Source organism: Mesitornis unicolor, unplaced genomic scaffold (genome assembly GCF_000695765.1).
Source record: "Mesitornis unicolor isolate BGI_N332 unplaced genomic scaffold, ASM69576v1 scaffold485, whole genome shotgun sequence".
Classification (NCBI taxonomy): Eukaryota; Metazoa; Chordata; class Aves; order Mesitornithiformes; family Mesitornithidae; genus Mesitornis; species Mesitornis unicolor.
Genome location: NW_010183255.1, coordinates 5,585 through 22,217, shown reverse-complemented (window position 1 = coordinate 22,217; position 16,633 = coordinate 5,585). Strand labels below are relative to the sequence as shown.

The following is a 16,633-nucleotide window of genomic DNA, read 5'->3' as shown; positions in this document are numbered from 1 at the left end:
CTGAGACTGCACTGCCATAAGAGTAGCTGCTTTGGAGAGGAGAAATACAGAATACCTGCTGAAAAAAGAGGGCATATATGTTCTTCATGTTCATTTAATGGAAAAATGGTAAGGACTTAAAGTTTTATTACGAATTAATAAAAATTAGAAAGACAGCACCAAAAGGAATTGACATTATGTTTTACCCCTTGCAACCAAAACCAAGCACACAGTAAAACCATAGCTGGAAGGACTCATGAAGCATTTAACCTGCCTGCAACAGTACATCTTTGTGAGCCATTAAATACTCTCCAACACCCTACTGTGATCCCATTTGGGACCAATATTGAACAACCAAAAGCTGCAGTTGCAATGTGCCAGAAGGAGGGAGCAAGATATACTGAGAGCATCTGTCTTCTGTGCTGGACTTTTGACAGTGCTTACACTGCACTCTGCTAGGCAACATTTCCTGGCAAAAACTGTCTTAGTATGAGCTATATATGGAAACAAAAGGAAAGGCAGCAAATTTAGAATCCATTCCAAAATTGTTCTGCCTGGATGGGATATTTGAGACCTCACTCACTGAAGTCAGCAGAATAATCTTCACTGGCTTCGGTGTGCTTAATTAGACACTAAAGACTTGCAATTGTTTAGTCAGGTGTAATTTAAGTTTCTGGCTAGTATGCTATTTTTACTTTATTTCAGCATAGAAATAAGATAAGGATTTCTTCTTGCATTTTAAATCTCTATTATAATTTAAATTACTATTGTTATGTACATGCAGCATGGCAGATATATATATATTCAGAAGTGTAGGTGGTATAATTTATTATTGATGTGAAAGCAGAGATCTGAACTTAGAGTTGTAAAAGTCTCATGAAATGCAAAGTTCAAAATAAATACTAAGACTTTTTGAAACCTCAGGTGCCCTCAGGATACACCATAACTAGAGAAAGTGGACAGCTGCCTGAGATTGAAACAGCAAGTGTTTAAATAATGAATCAAACTAATATCAATTGAGTAAAATTTATATACTAGATTGACCCCTAGCATAAAGTGATTGAGCTAAGACTTGCTTTATTGACAAACTTATGTGAACAGTGGTTTTCTCACAGGAATTGTAGATAAATGTTTCTCACCTGATGAAGCTCCTGTGACTTACCTGTATGGAGACGCTGCTATAGGAACCGCCTATGACTCCTGCGATGAGTAATGGTAAATTCTCTTGAATGGCATATGACCCATCAGGGCACATATATTCTGTTTCATCCACTTTTGTCAAAGATGCCCTGACGAACTCCAAAGACTGTTCTAAGGCATATGTATCCCTGGAACATGTGTCCAAGATGTGAACTCCAAGCTTAATTCCTGGCAGCAAGTAGTTGTCTCTGTTGATTTCATCAATGGCAAACAACATGGCCTCCAAGCGCTGGATGCCCCGGTCTTCATTGATTCTCCCACATTCTTCTATCCCGGTACCTTTTTCATTAATTGGGAATAAGCCACCTAAGACCAGGTCTCCTTCTATCTTAATTTCCTTCCTCACAAAGCTGTGGTCACTTAGGGAAAGGAAAACTCCTTTGGAAAAAAAAGCTAGCGCAAGGACTTGTAGTCTGGTGAACATCTTCATTGGTCCCGTTTTAGTGGATCTAAGAAACATTGGTGGGAGCAAAAGTGTTCTTCAGTCCTTCTGATCCATTGCCAGATTTGAAGCACTGTCCCACAAGCCAGTGAAGAACAAGACAGCAAGTCTTTCCTCTGGTCCTCTAAAGAAGAGATGGAAGGAATTAGAAAAGGCAAAAGGAGATGTGAACGGTTACAAAACTCTTACCAATAAAATGTTCAAGAGCAGTATTAAGGGATTGCTGGATATCATAGAAAGTAAGAAATATATTTGTCTTGTGTTCTGATAGAGCACCATTTGCTTCATAACTGATTACAGGTTAAGCATTTACCATGACCGCTATGCACAAAGACCACAGACATATGGAGTGTTATATCTGATGTTGGCCACCGCTCAACAGTATTTTACCTTTTGCAAGGACAGAGAGCACCTTTTGCATTTTTCTCATACCATCCTTTCTTACTTCATCCTCTCTCTCTTCTGGACTCGACTCATGTATTCTCATCCACTGTGTCTCCAGCTGCTTCCAGTCTTTCCTTAATACATTTTTATCTTATTTTGTTGATTGTACTCTACTTACTATTTCTTCAGCTGTAGCACTGTCACAGTTTTACCTCCTTGCTGCTAATTTTTTTCTGAACTCAGCATTTGGCCTTAAGATGCAATTTCTTGCTGAAGTCCTGCCTTCCTTTACTAGCCTGCTCAGCTGGTGCAGGATGGGAGAAACCTCTTGGGGCTTTAAATCTAATTTTGGTTTGTGACAAATATTCAACACACAGGAGAAGTCCTGTTTTACCAAGTGGGAACTGAAGGCTATATCTGTAATAGAACATCAAGTCCATGTCATACTCTTTAACTGTTAACATGCTCCCTGGGATAGTATTGACTCAGGTCAACTAGTGCTTTTCCAAACAGTGCCTGGGCATGTTTCAGGGACAAGCAGAGACCAGAGTCCATTCCCAATAAACAATTTCAGTGTGGTCACAGTGTTTTGGCCATTTCATGCTGGTTGGCGTCACCACAGAGGTTGGTCTGTAGTCCATTTAGTTATTAGCACTGCAGTTCTGCAAGGCACTTTACTAAGTGACCCACCAAGGGTAGTTATTATGAGGAAGGCCTGGAAATGGAATTTGTCTCTCCATCAAATGCCTTTAACACAAAACCATCCCTCCTCAAGGCATGAAAGATTCTTTATCAAGAAAATTAAGGTTAAAAAAAATAAAATAAAAGAGTCATGAAAGAGAAAAAGAAGATACTAGACAAGGAGGAGTCTTGGACTTGATGCTTGCTCAGGGCATGAAAATGCTTAAGGCTGGACTTGCTCTCTTTAATGTTAATCACAGTTCTGTGCTCAGATCAAAGGGAGAACAGAGCACTGATGTATGTACTCAGGATATGATTTTACTCTCACTAAGGTCAAGACAGCTTGTCAATGACCTTCAAAGGAGAAAAATAAAACCTCAGAGTGAAAAATCATGTTGTAACAATTTTGTAACTAAATACACATACATAAAGTCTATTTATGCAACATATATGCAAGATATGGGTGCACTCTTCTCCAGGTAAAAAACTGGCTAGATGGCTGGCCCAAAGAATTGTGGTGAATGGAGTTAAATTCAGTCAGAGGACGATCCCATATGGTATCCCTCAGGGCTCAGTAGTGGGGCCAGTTCTGTTTAATATCTTAATCAATAATCTGGACAAGGGGATCAAGTGTATCATCAGTAAGTTTGCAGACGACACCAAGTTGGACAGGAGTGTTGATCTGCTTGAGGGTAGAAAGGCTCCTCAGAGGGACCTGAATAGACTGGATTGATGGGCTTAGGCCAATTGTATGAGGTTCAACAAGGCCAAGCGCAGGGTCCTGCACTTGGGGTAACAACAACTCCATGCAACGCTACAAGCTTAGGGAAAAGTGGCTGGAGAGCTGCTCAGAGGAAGAGGACCTGGGCGTGTTGGTCAACAGTCAGCTGAATGTGAGCCAGCAGTGTGCCCAGGTGGGTGTGACTATGAGCCAGCAGTGTGCCCAATAGCATCATGGCTTGTATCAGAAATAGTGCATCCAGCAGGACCAGGGAAGTGATTGTCCCACTGTACTGCTTAGCACTGGTGAGGACATAACTCAAATACTTTGTTCAGTTTTGGGCCCCTCAATACAAAAAGGACATTGAGGTACTGAACCATTTCCAAAGAAGGGCAGTGAAGCTTCCAGTGAAGCTGGTGACAGGTCTGGTCACAAGTCTTACAAGGGAACTGAGGTTGCTTGTCCTGGAGAAAAGGAGGCTGAGGGGAGACCTATTGCTCTCTACAACTACTGGAAAGGAAGTTGTAGCAAGGTGGGGAGCTGGTCTCTTCACCAGAGTAACAAGCAATAGAATAAGAGGAAACGGCCTCCAGTTGTGCCAGGGGAGGCTTAGACTGGATATTGGGAAAAAAATTCTTTACTGAAAGGGTTATCAGGCACTGGACCAAGCTGCACAGGGAAGTGGTCGAGTCACCATCCCTGGAGATACTTAAAAGACATGTAAATGTGACGCTTAGGAACATGGTTTAGTGGTGGACCTGGCAGTGCTATGTTAATGATTGAACTGGATGATCTTAAAGGTCTTTTTCAGTCTAATAGATTCTATTATTCTATGATTTGTCCATAGACTCCTTGTCAATATCTCTTCAAATATGACAACGTTGCTGACTTGATCTCCATATCTTCAGGTAAATCAAGCATGGTAATATTTAAATACATCACTTTAATAATTTATTTATGTACTTACCTTTTCCTTAACAGACTGTATATATGTGTGTATATACACACACACACATGTATATATATATACACACACACTAGAGTTGCAGAATTATTTATAATTTAGAAACACATTATACAAATAAGTTCACTGTTGATGAGGATATCAAATTGTTCTTGGAAAGTTTTTTTTTGCCAAAAAAGGTAAGAACTTTTTTGAGCATGGAATCATGAAGTTGGCTGAAAGATGGCAAAAGGAAATTGAACAAAATGGACAATATATTGTTTAATACAGTTTTTGTTTCCCATGAAGAAGTCACCTTTCATTTACCTGGCAAAAAAATGCAATTACTTTTTGGCCAACCCAAAACAAGTAAGCTAGTTTGCTGATTACCTATGGTTTATTAACTAGGGCTAGAAAATATATTTGCTGGTAATGTTATGAGGAGTAATGAAGTGAATGTATTCAGCAGCACTTTCTGTGTCAGACTTAGTGCTATAACTCACCAAATATTATTCAAGTGCATACAGGGATATAAAATGATGATACTATGCCATTGCAAATAATTATCAGACAAAAAGGTGGCATTTGTCACAAATGGCTGTGTGGTTAATAATTCAGTAGGACTGACTTCCATTTTTCTCATAATTAATCTACCATTTGGATAAAATCAGTGTTTTGGATTTTTTTTTAATGCAATATCAGATTTATTTACTTCTGTAGCTTCTGTCACCACTGTATCTCAGCAAATGTTCATACATTTATACTTACAACACTGGCAAAATATTTATTTTCTGTGTTTTACACTTGGGGAAAAAGAGGCTCAGAAAGATGAAATGAGATTCTCAGAAGAGCCTAAGTTCAAATTTTGATTTGCTCAGCACTCATAATCCTATCAAACTTTGAAAAGGTCTCTGCTTCCCTTTAGGAATTGAAGAACATGCTTTCAAACCGTGCCCTGAACCCTCTGGTTCCCATTGAGGCACTGACTCTGAAAAACTTCCTAAGCGAGCTGGTGTCTCTTCCAAGCTTCTTCCAGAACTATTTACCTAAGGTCATCAGCGCAGCCAAGAATCAAGCTTTGATCTTTTCCAGTGTTCCTCTGAAACCTTAGCGATAAACCTCCCTTGTTTCCAATTGCTCCTTCTTGCTTTTATGTGAGTCTTTCATAAGGTCATATTAAAACCAGCCTGTTTTCAATAGCCTTTCAACACTACCAAGAACAACTTACTTTGCAGAAGTAAGGTTTGTTATAGGGTCCTCTATAAGGTTTTCTAAAACCTATCTGGGACATGCCTAGACATATAGGGGATATACCCTGAACAGTAAAGAAGTTGTACTCAACCCCATCAACTCCTTCATAGGTGTTGATTCCTGCAAATGGTGTCACCTTGCATCACTTCCGTGTTTCAGAGATCTATGTGTCTCTGACACATCAGCAATAAAGACTGGAAAGGTACTGAAAATTCTTTCAACACTGCACGTAAAAAGGTATATGTAAAATTAATGATGCTATAGAGAGAAGTGATTTTCCCTGCAAAGAATGCAAAGGATTTCTATATTTTATCATTTAAGCTTGTTACAGTGACCTTGCTGAGGGAATCCAAAATCAGTCATAGCATGCTAGAAGATCAGTCCAGGCAGACATCAAGGACTGATTGAAGAAGGTGAAGACTAGGAATAAGCATGGTAATTCCTCTATTTTTTCCTTGCTGCTTTGTGTTGAGAGCACTGGTCTGAAGGTGTCCAGGGATATGAAGGAAGGATATGGTGAGAATTCCACCTGGGTTGGAGAGCACAGACAACTCAGCTCCATGATCCCACCCTGTGTAGGGACACACGGTATGGTAAAACATGCCCACAGGTGGGGGACTGTCTCACATAAATCGCCCTAGCCTCCCCACTTGGCAATTCCTGTGAAACTCTGAACTTTTCACAGAGGCTTGGAAACTGTAGGGATTCGCTGTGCATGCGGAGCCCTGTTTTCCAGGAAAACATGATCATCTTATCGTCCGTGTTCAAATCCTTTGGTCATAAATGTGAGATAGCTACCAAGAACACAGCTTTGGGTGTCAAATGTGTTTCTCTCCTTCTGCAGACTCAGCAGCCCATGCACTGCTGCTCCTCTAGTGATGTTGCAGTATCCTGCCAAGGAACAAGGGTGCTATGCACAGGTTGTGAGCAGAGGCATTAATGCAAAGGCTGGTTTGTCAGGGAAGCTTTCCCCTTTGGTGAGGGAGGGATGCTTCCAGGAGTGATGGCTTCTTGGCATGGGACTCCTAAAGGGAGCTGTGAGGCAGATTTAAATGGCCAGTGAGCAGGATCCCTATGGTGACACAAAGTGACAGCATAATGCGAAGAAGGGAGGTTATTCTAAAGCAGCTCGCAAAGATGGGCTAGCAACTCAGTTCCTCTTCTGTTATTTCTGGTGTGTACCTCCCACATGCTTGCATATGTAGCTTGCATAACCCATGACTATAGATACAAATATTTTTCTACTTATTCCAGACTGATAAAGCCCATATTCCTTCCCTTAACTGCACTGAAGGTACAGAGTTGAGATTTGCTGTTTCCTACCAGAAGTGATTTTACTACGCAGACCACGTCAGGCTTTGCAGTAACCTCTGCTACTAAAAGCCCGATTCTGAGATGTTTCAAAGAGAAGTACTTGTTGATCAAACTGCAAATATTTCTTTTTTTTCATTTATATGTAATGTTTTAACTCCAGCTACAGGCAGGGTCATATTGTTCTAGGTGTTCTGTTAATGTTAAAAATATGTACCCTTCAGCTCTATAGGATCCCTGCTGAAAATAGCTGTAGAGCCTAGGCATAGAAGCAATATAAATATGGAAATGAAAAATAAAGAGAAACATGCAAAAGGAGAAAGATTTCCATGTTTGGACCAGGAGGCTTCTGCCAGCACTTTCCTATGTGACCTTTAACCAGCAGCACTTGGCTTGTGAAACACCTTCACTGGGCACTCCACAGCCCCTTCTCTTTCCATGAGCAAAGGTCCACAGGGGACACCTCCATCTGCTCTTGGGGGACATTGTCAGCACTTCCTTCAATAATAGTAACTCACTTACTTGTGTTAGATGACAGCTGTGCTGCTCTTATTGAAAATACCCTTGCCTCTTCATCCGAATAATCCATTTTGGAGGACTCTTTCTGTGCCTGTAAAAAGTTGATTGCACAAATCCAGTATTTCTTGGTGTGAGTTTGCTTATTTAGTAAGGATGTGCACATTCATTTTTCCTGTAAAAGCAACTAGAATGAGAAAGACTATGTGTGGGCTTTCTACATTCAGTATCCCACCAATATAATCTCCAAAACAAAATCTGTCTTTCATGGCTTTCTTCCAGGTTTATATTCACATGACAGCTCTGGTCTTCTGTAGGCTTTCTGTTTTCAGCTCACAGAGTAACTGCACCTGTGCTATCAGTTCAGGGCTGAATTCTTATTAGGCTAACTGTTTTCAGTCTATTTTTTTAGGTGTCAAACTCCAAAAAGAAATACACTTGAGTTTTTCATTTAGCTAGATGGCTTGTAAGTCTAGTGTGATTGTTCAAACATCAATGACAATTCTGCTAGTACCTTCCACCATATCAGCACCAGTGGTTGGCATTGGCAGTCTATCCAACAGCCATAGACTTTCCAGTTTTCCCCTCATAGGGATGGAATAGGAAACTTTACTAAGAGCTGAGGCACCTCAGATTTCCCAACTATTTTTCAGTGCCATTGACTGGTAAATGAGACAGTATACATTACTGAAGGGTTTTCCCCTCATCCCTACCATGTGCTGTATCCTAAATTCCCCCGCATTTATTCCCCTTTGCAGTATTTTGCAGGGCTTCTCTGTTTACCCAGCTTCCTGAAAAAGGATGCAACAAGAGCTGACGTGGGTGGTGGAGAAGATTATGAAGAATATTATAGCTTTATTGTGGGCGGCTTCCTCGTGGAAGTAATGAATTTTTACTGCATTATTCAGGACTATAATGTGATACTGTGGTGTCTGGAGCCATACGTCAAGGTGGTATCACCTACCACCTTTAATAAACTTCCTTTGGAGGAGATCTATGCTCAGTGGAAAGTCACAAGGGAGGTTCCTCATGCCTGTGCTCCTGTGGTACGTTACAACACTGAAGTTAATAGTTCCATCAATATATTGGTCTCCAAAGACACTCCATCAGAGAGATCATAGAAACATAGACTTGTTATGGTTGGAAAAGACCTTTAAGATCATTATATCCAACCATTAACTAATTCTACCATGCCCACTCCTAAACCATGTCCCCGAGCACCATATCTAGATGGCTTTTAAATGCATACAAGGATGATGATTCTACCACTTTCCTGGGCAGTTTGTGCCAGTCTTTGATAACCCTTTCAGTGTAAAAGTTTTCCTGTTGTCTAATCTAAATCTTCCCTTGTGCAGCTTAAGGCCATTTCCTCTTGCCCTATCGGTTGTAACTTGTGAAAAGAGACCCGCACCCCCCTCTTTACAACCTCCTTTCAGGTAGTTGTAGAGACATATAGACACATTTCCCTGAGCTCTTGCTTTGCACTACAGATCTGACCCTAGGGAAGCACATTTCTAAAACAGTTCAAATTTTGGCTCAAAATTCTCAAGAATTCTCAAAATCTTTCAAGACTGACACACGAAGTTAAATTATATTATTTCTTTCTCTCAGAGATCAGGGATAACTTGCACAGCAACATTGCTCTTCCAACACATTTGGCACATTTATATGTGCTCTGCCAGAACTCGACCTTAATGCCTGATGAGAACTGCACTGAAAGGTGAGATGTCTCACTTTGTCAGAAAAAAGTGATGGACAAGCTTGAGACTCCAATTATAATTAGAGATGCCACCACCTCTGGAAGAGAAATATTTGTAAAGGAACCCAAGACTTATGGTGACAGGTGTGTGCCATGTACACAAATTGCTCACATCCTGATTTTGGCTGGCTGAAATCTGATAGCTTAAATCAAGAAATAAAAAAAATGAAAAAGAGGAAATCATTGCAGAAAACATGGTGAGGTACAGAAAAAAAGTAAATTTCTTTCTTCCATGGAAACGGAGAAATTTCCTTCATGAAATGTTAATCAGGTGGTGACACATAAATTTGAGAAAATGAACCAAAGTGCTTTAAATTTCAATAAATTTTCAATATCTCAGGATTTTTTTTTCTCTCCTTGGAAGAAATGACAGAAATGGCTTTACAGCTAGGTGATTTTGTGCCTTTCATTTCAACTTGGATATCCATACGTGAAAAACATTAATTAATACAATTACCACTCCCAGTAGCATGAGAGTACAAGCCATACGTGTTCATCCCATTCCTAACATACTGTAGAAGGGCTTGAAAAACCCTAAAATTGTAGGGGCAATTTCATTATAATGAATTACATAAAAAGCAAGAAGTAATATGTCAGTGCAAAAGAAGAACATTTCTCTTAAAACACAGAATTGTGTTCTTGTACTTTAGAATGAGAAGAAAAAAAATCAGAACACTGCATTACTGTGTGTACTGTGTTAGCATCAACAAGTGATGCTTTATGTTTTCTACAATGTCAACATACAACAGATGCCCAGCCCTCTCCTCAGAGAACTATGATATATTCATCTCATTTCAAAAAGAGAATTTAAAATATTAATCACACAGGAAAACACATCTCTAATGTGATACTCTTGAAGTTTTTAGATCTTAAAGGACTCCATAGATTAGAACAAGACCTATTAATTTAGCCCAGTGAGGAACAAGGAGCCCCTGGAGATTACCGGACATTAATATGGTATGGAAATATGCTTCTTTGTCACTTGTTAAATTAAAAAAGTGCATTTGGCACTGGCTGAGTCCTCCTATAGTGAGTTTGGTCTCAGGAGAGGTTGCTGCAATGAGCAGACCACCAGAACTAGAGATCTGTGTCAGGCCACACAGTCTCCTCACTTGTTAGAGTTTTTTTTTTGTACTTCGACAATAAGTATATTCAAGTGTATAGAGGAGTCCAGCCATGAGCCTGAGGCTTTGCACCATCTGGATAATTTATGGTGTAATGATCTTGATGTAATGCAGGGTTAGACCTTTGAAAGTCTCACCATCTTCCCGTCTGTCCTTTTTGGATTGATCTGAATCCTACTGCTTATTATCCATCTGCTTATTTCTTCCAGGCACTGGCAACAGCTGAAAGCACACCAGCAGAGACAGCAATGAACAGGCAAGTGCTGTCTGCTTATTGATTGCGCGTTAGCCGACTTTAGTCTCATTCTCCCTGGTCTCTGTGGTCCGAGAAAGGCGTGGAAGAGGAAAAGTGAGAGTATAAAGGCTCTGGGGACAAAGGAGCAGCTGGATTCTGTGACCTGTGGACGTCACAGCAATTATTGCTGCTTGGTGGTGCAGGGACACCATCACCATGCTAAGGTCAGCAGTGTCAAAGGCTGTGACATCGAGGTAACGGCATAAATGTAGAGTTGTTCTGCACAAAGCAAACTGGCATTTTCAACATCATGTCCTGGTATGCAACTTTTAGCTAAAAGGAGCTTTAACACTTGTGCTTAATGCAAGTGAAGCTTAATTAAGTGAATTTAATACCAACCTAAGTATAGCCCTCCAAGGACTATCTGTGCATTTAGTCTTTGGACAAGTATTTAGCCTTCCCTTCTTGATACTTAAGCTTCTGTTTTTTCTTCTGCCCTCCGGAGCTCATTTCTATCTTGTGCTCATAATCACCTTTCAGCTCTCTGGGCTCAGATGTCTCTCTGAGCTTCAGTCCATGCTCCAGCCGAGGTGCTCTGCCTGTGCATTCTTGGCTCTCTGCGAATGGCATCTTTGCGAGCTGCCAGATTTTACTCTTATCACTTTTCTGCCAAGACATTTCCCTCACATTGTGGCAACAGGGCCAAAACATGGCTGATCCTCTGCATATGTGGAGGGCAGAGAGTCCTTCCTCACTGTTGCTTCTGTTGAAATTCAATCTGGCTGCCAGCTTTAGAGTCATACAGGCCTTGCAAAGTAGCTAAGTGTGCCCCCCTCTCTTCTCCATCTGTGTGTGAGATGACTTCTGCTGACACCTAGTTTGGTCTAATGGGGCCTAATCCTGGGCTGGAGCCACAGATACTGGCATTCAAATCTGCCCCCTCCCTGGAAGTGTTCAAGGCCAGGTTGGACGAGGCTCAACCTGGTCTAGTGGGAGGTATCCCTGCCCATGGCAGGGGTTGAACTGGATGAGCTTTAAGGTCCCTTCCAGCTCTAACCATTCCGTGATTCTACGAAACCTGTCCCAGTGCCCTCCACATCACTGCTCAGGATAGGAGAAACTTTCCTGGAATAGCAAAGGTAATGATCAGCACTGGGCAAAACCTCCTCCATGTCTTCTAGTTGCCTCCCCGTGACTTAGTCATAAGTTGAATAAAGACCTGCCCAGGCGAGTTCTCCCACCCTTGTCTGGTCTGAGTTGTATCTCCAAAGCTTGTCACAGTAATGCAAAACACTCGGCTGGGAATTTTCCAGGTTAAGGTGGTTCCTGTTATTTGTCAAACAAGGCAATGTTACTCCCTCTGACACGTGCACTGGAAGTGCTTCAGAGCAGGAACTGTTTCTTTGCTCATGGCTGTTCAGTGCTGAACTCTGTCTCAACACCACTGACCATTTACTGATGAGACTCAATCTGCCTAACTTGCATACTTAATGTATAGCAACATTTTAGGCACCTTTGACCTTTCCCAGAAGAATCTCCTGCCTCTTCTGACTTACCAAAGACACAAGGTGTCTCTGGAGACCTTAAAAGCCACAAAAATATTTCTAATAAAAACTCAGGCTTTAGGTGGACTAGTCCACCTAGCATCCACAATGTGAGATCAAGATAGGTGCCCAGTTACACGAACAGGTTCTCACCTATTGGTCATGTATTTTGTTGTGTTCTTTATAACAACAGGAAGCAATAGAAAGGGATCAAAAGAGAAAAGACTGTTCAGGTTTTTAAAGAAATGAAAGAATTGTTTAGCAGTGGATTGTAGCTTTTTGCTGCTGAGTTGTCCGGGGTTTTTTTTAACATAAAAGGATTAAAAATTTAACAACAGTAGCCTCTCTTGAAACGATCCTTTTCCTGCCCCCACCAGAGCCCAGAGTGGTAACTCTTCCATCACATGAATGTTACCTCCAGGCTACAGCATTCAGTGGAGTGTGAAATCACAATTAACGGAGCAAGTGTTTTGTAAGTGAGCAGAGACAGCTGCAAATTACATCCTGCTATTAGCTGATTTTAGAACAACGCTGTTGAACAGCCTCATGATTACTGGGCTGTGGCGTATATTAAAAAGCCATTAATAAAACATAATTGATTGTGAATTGTGTTTACTGCCTTTATAGTTTTAATCACAAATGTCACAGAAGTTTACAGGAAACAAAAGCAGCCCTCAGCTATCTACAGGAGCTGGGTTGTTCTAAAATTTTTACTCAATTTGTTTTGCAGCTGTTTTAAATCAGTAAACTACTGAAACCTATGGGTTTTGCTGGCTTAGAGATCCTCTTTGAGTTTTTCTTATTCAGTCAGCAAAGAAAGGTGCGAGACTGCCTTGTCTCTGCCAGAAGGTACCACTGGGAGCTTGATGGAAATACCTGCCGTCTCAGACCTGCCGTTCACCTGGATTGCCCTTAGCAGCAGGTAATGCCACTGATGGGGTACAGTAGCCGGTGGTTTCTGTTTGCTGAGAAGCAAGCAAAATTACAGAGCTATACTTAGAAAACAGTCACAATTATTTCTCTCTTCTGGGCACAAAATTATTTTCAAACCTTAAATCATGTATTCTTACAGGAACCCAGTAATGTTTAATTCTGGTCCATGACCCTGTCAGTGCTCCTGGATGGACAAGGTATGCCCTTGTAAGTTTATGGCCACATTTTTTGAACTTGGATGCCCTGCTGTGGATTTATGGACTTTGAAAAGACCATTCACAATCAGTCTAATTTGGGATTTTGACAGAATTTGAGTCCCAGCCAGTGATGCAAACTGCCTGCTCTTCTGCATCAGTTAGTGCTAGGAGGACCTAAAACTCACTCTCATGCTGAGAATTCCCAAAGCACTTAACTTCAGCCATTGCCTGCGTTTGCTGATCAGGGTGACACCTAACTGCACTTATTAGCCAAATTTAGTCAGAGGATTACTAAACTCTGCCAAAGTTCCTAGGAAAATACTCCAGGTATGTGGACAGAACCATGCCGTGGCTGTATGTATTTAAGCTCACACAATTTTCTCACCCCACAAAGAGGTGGCATTAAGTGAGGAAGAAAACCTAGGAGCTCTCACTTTGTCTTGCTGTGACCATCAGATATGCTAGTGCTAGGAGTGCAGAAAAATCTTAGAAAAGGATCTAAAATGAGGTAATACAAAACCTGCATTATTTATTGACTTTTTGGCAGCCTGTGCCCTGGCAAATAAACTAGTATAAACACTGGGAGTAGATTGCTGAAAAGCATTTCTTTTTTTTCTGAAGACCTAACGGTCAGGGGTTTTTTTTAATAAAAAATGAACCTGTGAAAGCCAATTTTTCCTGTTTCTGCAAAGATGTATCCCACAAAGACAGTAACAAACATGCCTTATCCTGAATGAGGGAGCGACTTCTACTGGTATGAAACCAAATGTAAGTCAGTCACCACTCAGGATCTTTTGTTCTTTGTACCCAGCTATTTGTAGATAAAAGTGCATCCTGGAACAAACACCTCTGATATGCAGCAAGCCGCTTCTTTTTCCATATCCTCTGTTCATACCTCAGATCTGGTGTAAACTGTTTGCTTGGCTCCTTTCATACATCTCCACAGCAGTGTACATACATGCATATGTACTTTTTAATGTAAAGAGCAAGAACTTCACATCTCCAACATGCTTGCTGCCTTCTTTCGCTCTAAATGGCTATCGCTATGGCAACAGCTGCTTAACTCAAAATTTAGAGAGGCACTTAGCACAAATTATGAAAGAAGAGATCTGACAGTGTTCTGCATAAAGCCACAGTTTGATGGTCTGCCATGGCTCCAGTCAACCAATTGGTCCAGGACACCCCGAGGACCTTGCCACCTGTGGTCTGGCACCTGCTCAGTGTGGCACAGGAAACAGCTTCCTCTAATGCTGGCTTTGCCTTTATTCTTCTCTGTGCTGATGGCAAATAGCATTTCAGCCATCTGATCAGCCACAGAACTGAATTTGCAATCTGCCCAGCCTGGTCCTCAGTACCTCTGCCAGAATGCTTCATGGTCTGATAGCATGAGGGTGGAATTCCTTGCTAATGAAGGCAAGAAAAGACACAGGCCCTATTTAGAGCCTTTTAACTCTAAGAATGGTACTAGTGTTTTGCATCATCATGTCTGGTGGCAGATGAAGGGCCTGGATGAGCTGTAGGACAAAGCACACTGCATGTCTATGACACTTGTGAGGAGTCACTCCATGATGCCAAATTTTAAACATGATGATAGAGCAGAGAAAGGGTGAACACATAACATCTCAACAATTCCTAGCAAATTTAGGAGGTAGCTGGTAATTGAGTCCTTCACTTACTTCTTGGGGATCAGACTAGTTGACCTTTAAAGGTCCCTTCCAACCCAAACTATTCTGTGGCCCTACGATTCTTTCTAAACCTTTGCAGTCTTTGTCCTCTGTTCTTACCTATGCCTACATCTCATATAAGGCAAGATGAAAATGTCCCTGTTCGTTCTTCACTCTTTGGATGAAGAACAATAATTGATAAAAATTATCCAGAGAGAGATACATTGGCCACTGGGCTCCATCTTCATAAAAATTCCTTGGGAGATCTTTTACCAAACTCCAGTCAGACAACTAGTGCACAAGGATGCCAGATCTACTAGGATCTGAAAGGTGCTGGAAGGGTGGATAGAAGAAAAGTCTCTGCAGCTCAGCCACCCAGGAATGGATTTACTTTTGGGAAAGTAGAGGCTATGTATATTTTGGATCCTGTTAATGGTATGAGAAGATGCAGTCTGGGGAAAACAGTGAGGTGGTTCCCTACTCCATGGTAAAAACTAGAATGGCAAGTAGGCAGTCATGAAGGTGTAAACCATTCATTACCGGCTGACAAGACTGAAAGCTATTCTGCTGATAATCTCTATTCATGGTGGACATAGGCAGGGCGTGGGTGATAACCATTCACTGCTGCAGGATGGAGTGAGCATATGGGTAGGCAGTAGGTTGCATGCTCAAAACTGATGAAGGCAGGGGCTTCAGCCAACACACTGCTGAACTGCTCAATGCTTTCTGGCCGACAGTGTGGATGCTAAATACCTCTGTAGGCTCAGGGTCACTGGAAAAGTTAATGGGGGAGAAATCCGGCCTGGACTGGTAAGTATGAAGACCACATGTCTTCCCAAGGAATTCCCTGCCTAGGAAAGGCAGGTTGTGAGTTCACTCTGGTCACAGGCTGCAGGTTTGCTCTGGTCTTAGGGACTACTGCAAAATGTTGGACAGCAGTTTAAGCTCTTAATACCTCATAGTCACTGTTTACAAAGCAACTTCCAAAGTTGTCCAATAAGACAAATGTTCATATTTAATTTTAGGTGTCTAAAGTGAGCATCCTTGCTTGGTTTCATTTACAATGGATGGGTGAAGAAAGGAATCTCCAAGTGGTGATGTCTGTTCTGAGTGTGATGGCATACTCTCTAGAGGTGCTGGCTCCACTGTGGAAAGCAGGAGCTGAGGGTGAAAACAACCCTAACTTCACTGCCTCAGATAGCAGTCTAAAGATAAGCAGGACAAATCTAACTCCTAACTGTGCTCCCTTCATCCTTCACTGGAGGGGGATGGAGAATTTTGGTCAAGGAAGAGTTAAAACTCTTTTGCATGGCTGTTTGTATAGAGTTTTATTATTTCTTGGAATGTACAGTCTACTTTAGGGATATACTCCTCTCTCACTTCCGGAGGAGTTAGAGCTGATTTGTTTTGGGCTGAACGTTCTTTCTGTGTGGCCTGTGTGCCTTGTAATAACAAGCTTTCTTGTTATTACAATTCTCATCACAATCTAAGATTAATACTTGTATCCTAAATTTCACTGAGGCCAGCATGAATGAATAATAATCCTATTAAAGAATTCAGGAACCAGCCAAAAGTCACTACTTGTATTTGTTAACAAAACTGAATCAGAGGTGTGGATTTCATTGCTTTGCTTGCACTTCCTGGCTTTGATGGAGGAGAAACTCTGTGTCTGCCAACAATTCTACTGACCTCAGGAATCCCAGCAGAACCATCCATGCCACAGCAGGCATGCAATGTATGTTATTCTGT

General features: G+C 41.4%; 1 protein-coding gene across 1 annotated transcript in view; it reads right to left on the bottom strand.

The window, feature by feature from the left end:
* GRM3 (glutamate receptor, metabotropic 3) overlaps positions 1–1,740 on the bottom strand; it is a 48,910-nt gene extending 47,170 nt beyond the window's left edge. The window contains exon 1 of the mRNA XM_010184042.1: positions 1,142–1,740. Coding sequence (XP_010182344.1) covers positions 1,142–1,639 — 498 coding nt within the window. The 5' untranslated portion in view covers positions 1,640–1,740. The remainder of the gene's footprint in view (positions 1–1,141) is intronic.
* Positions 1,741–16,633: the final 14,893 nt, after the last annotated feature.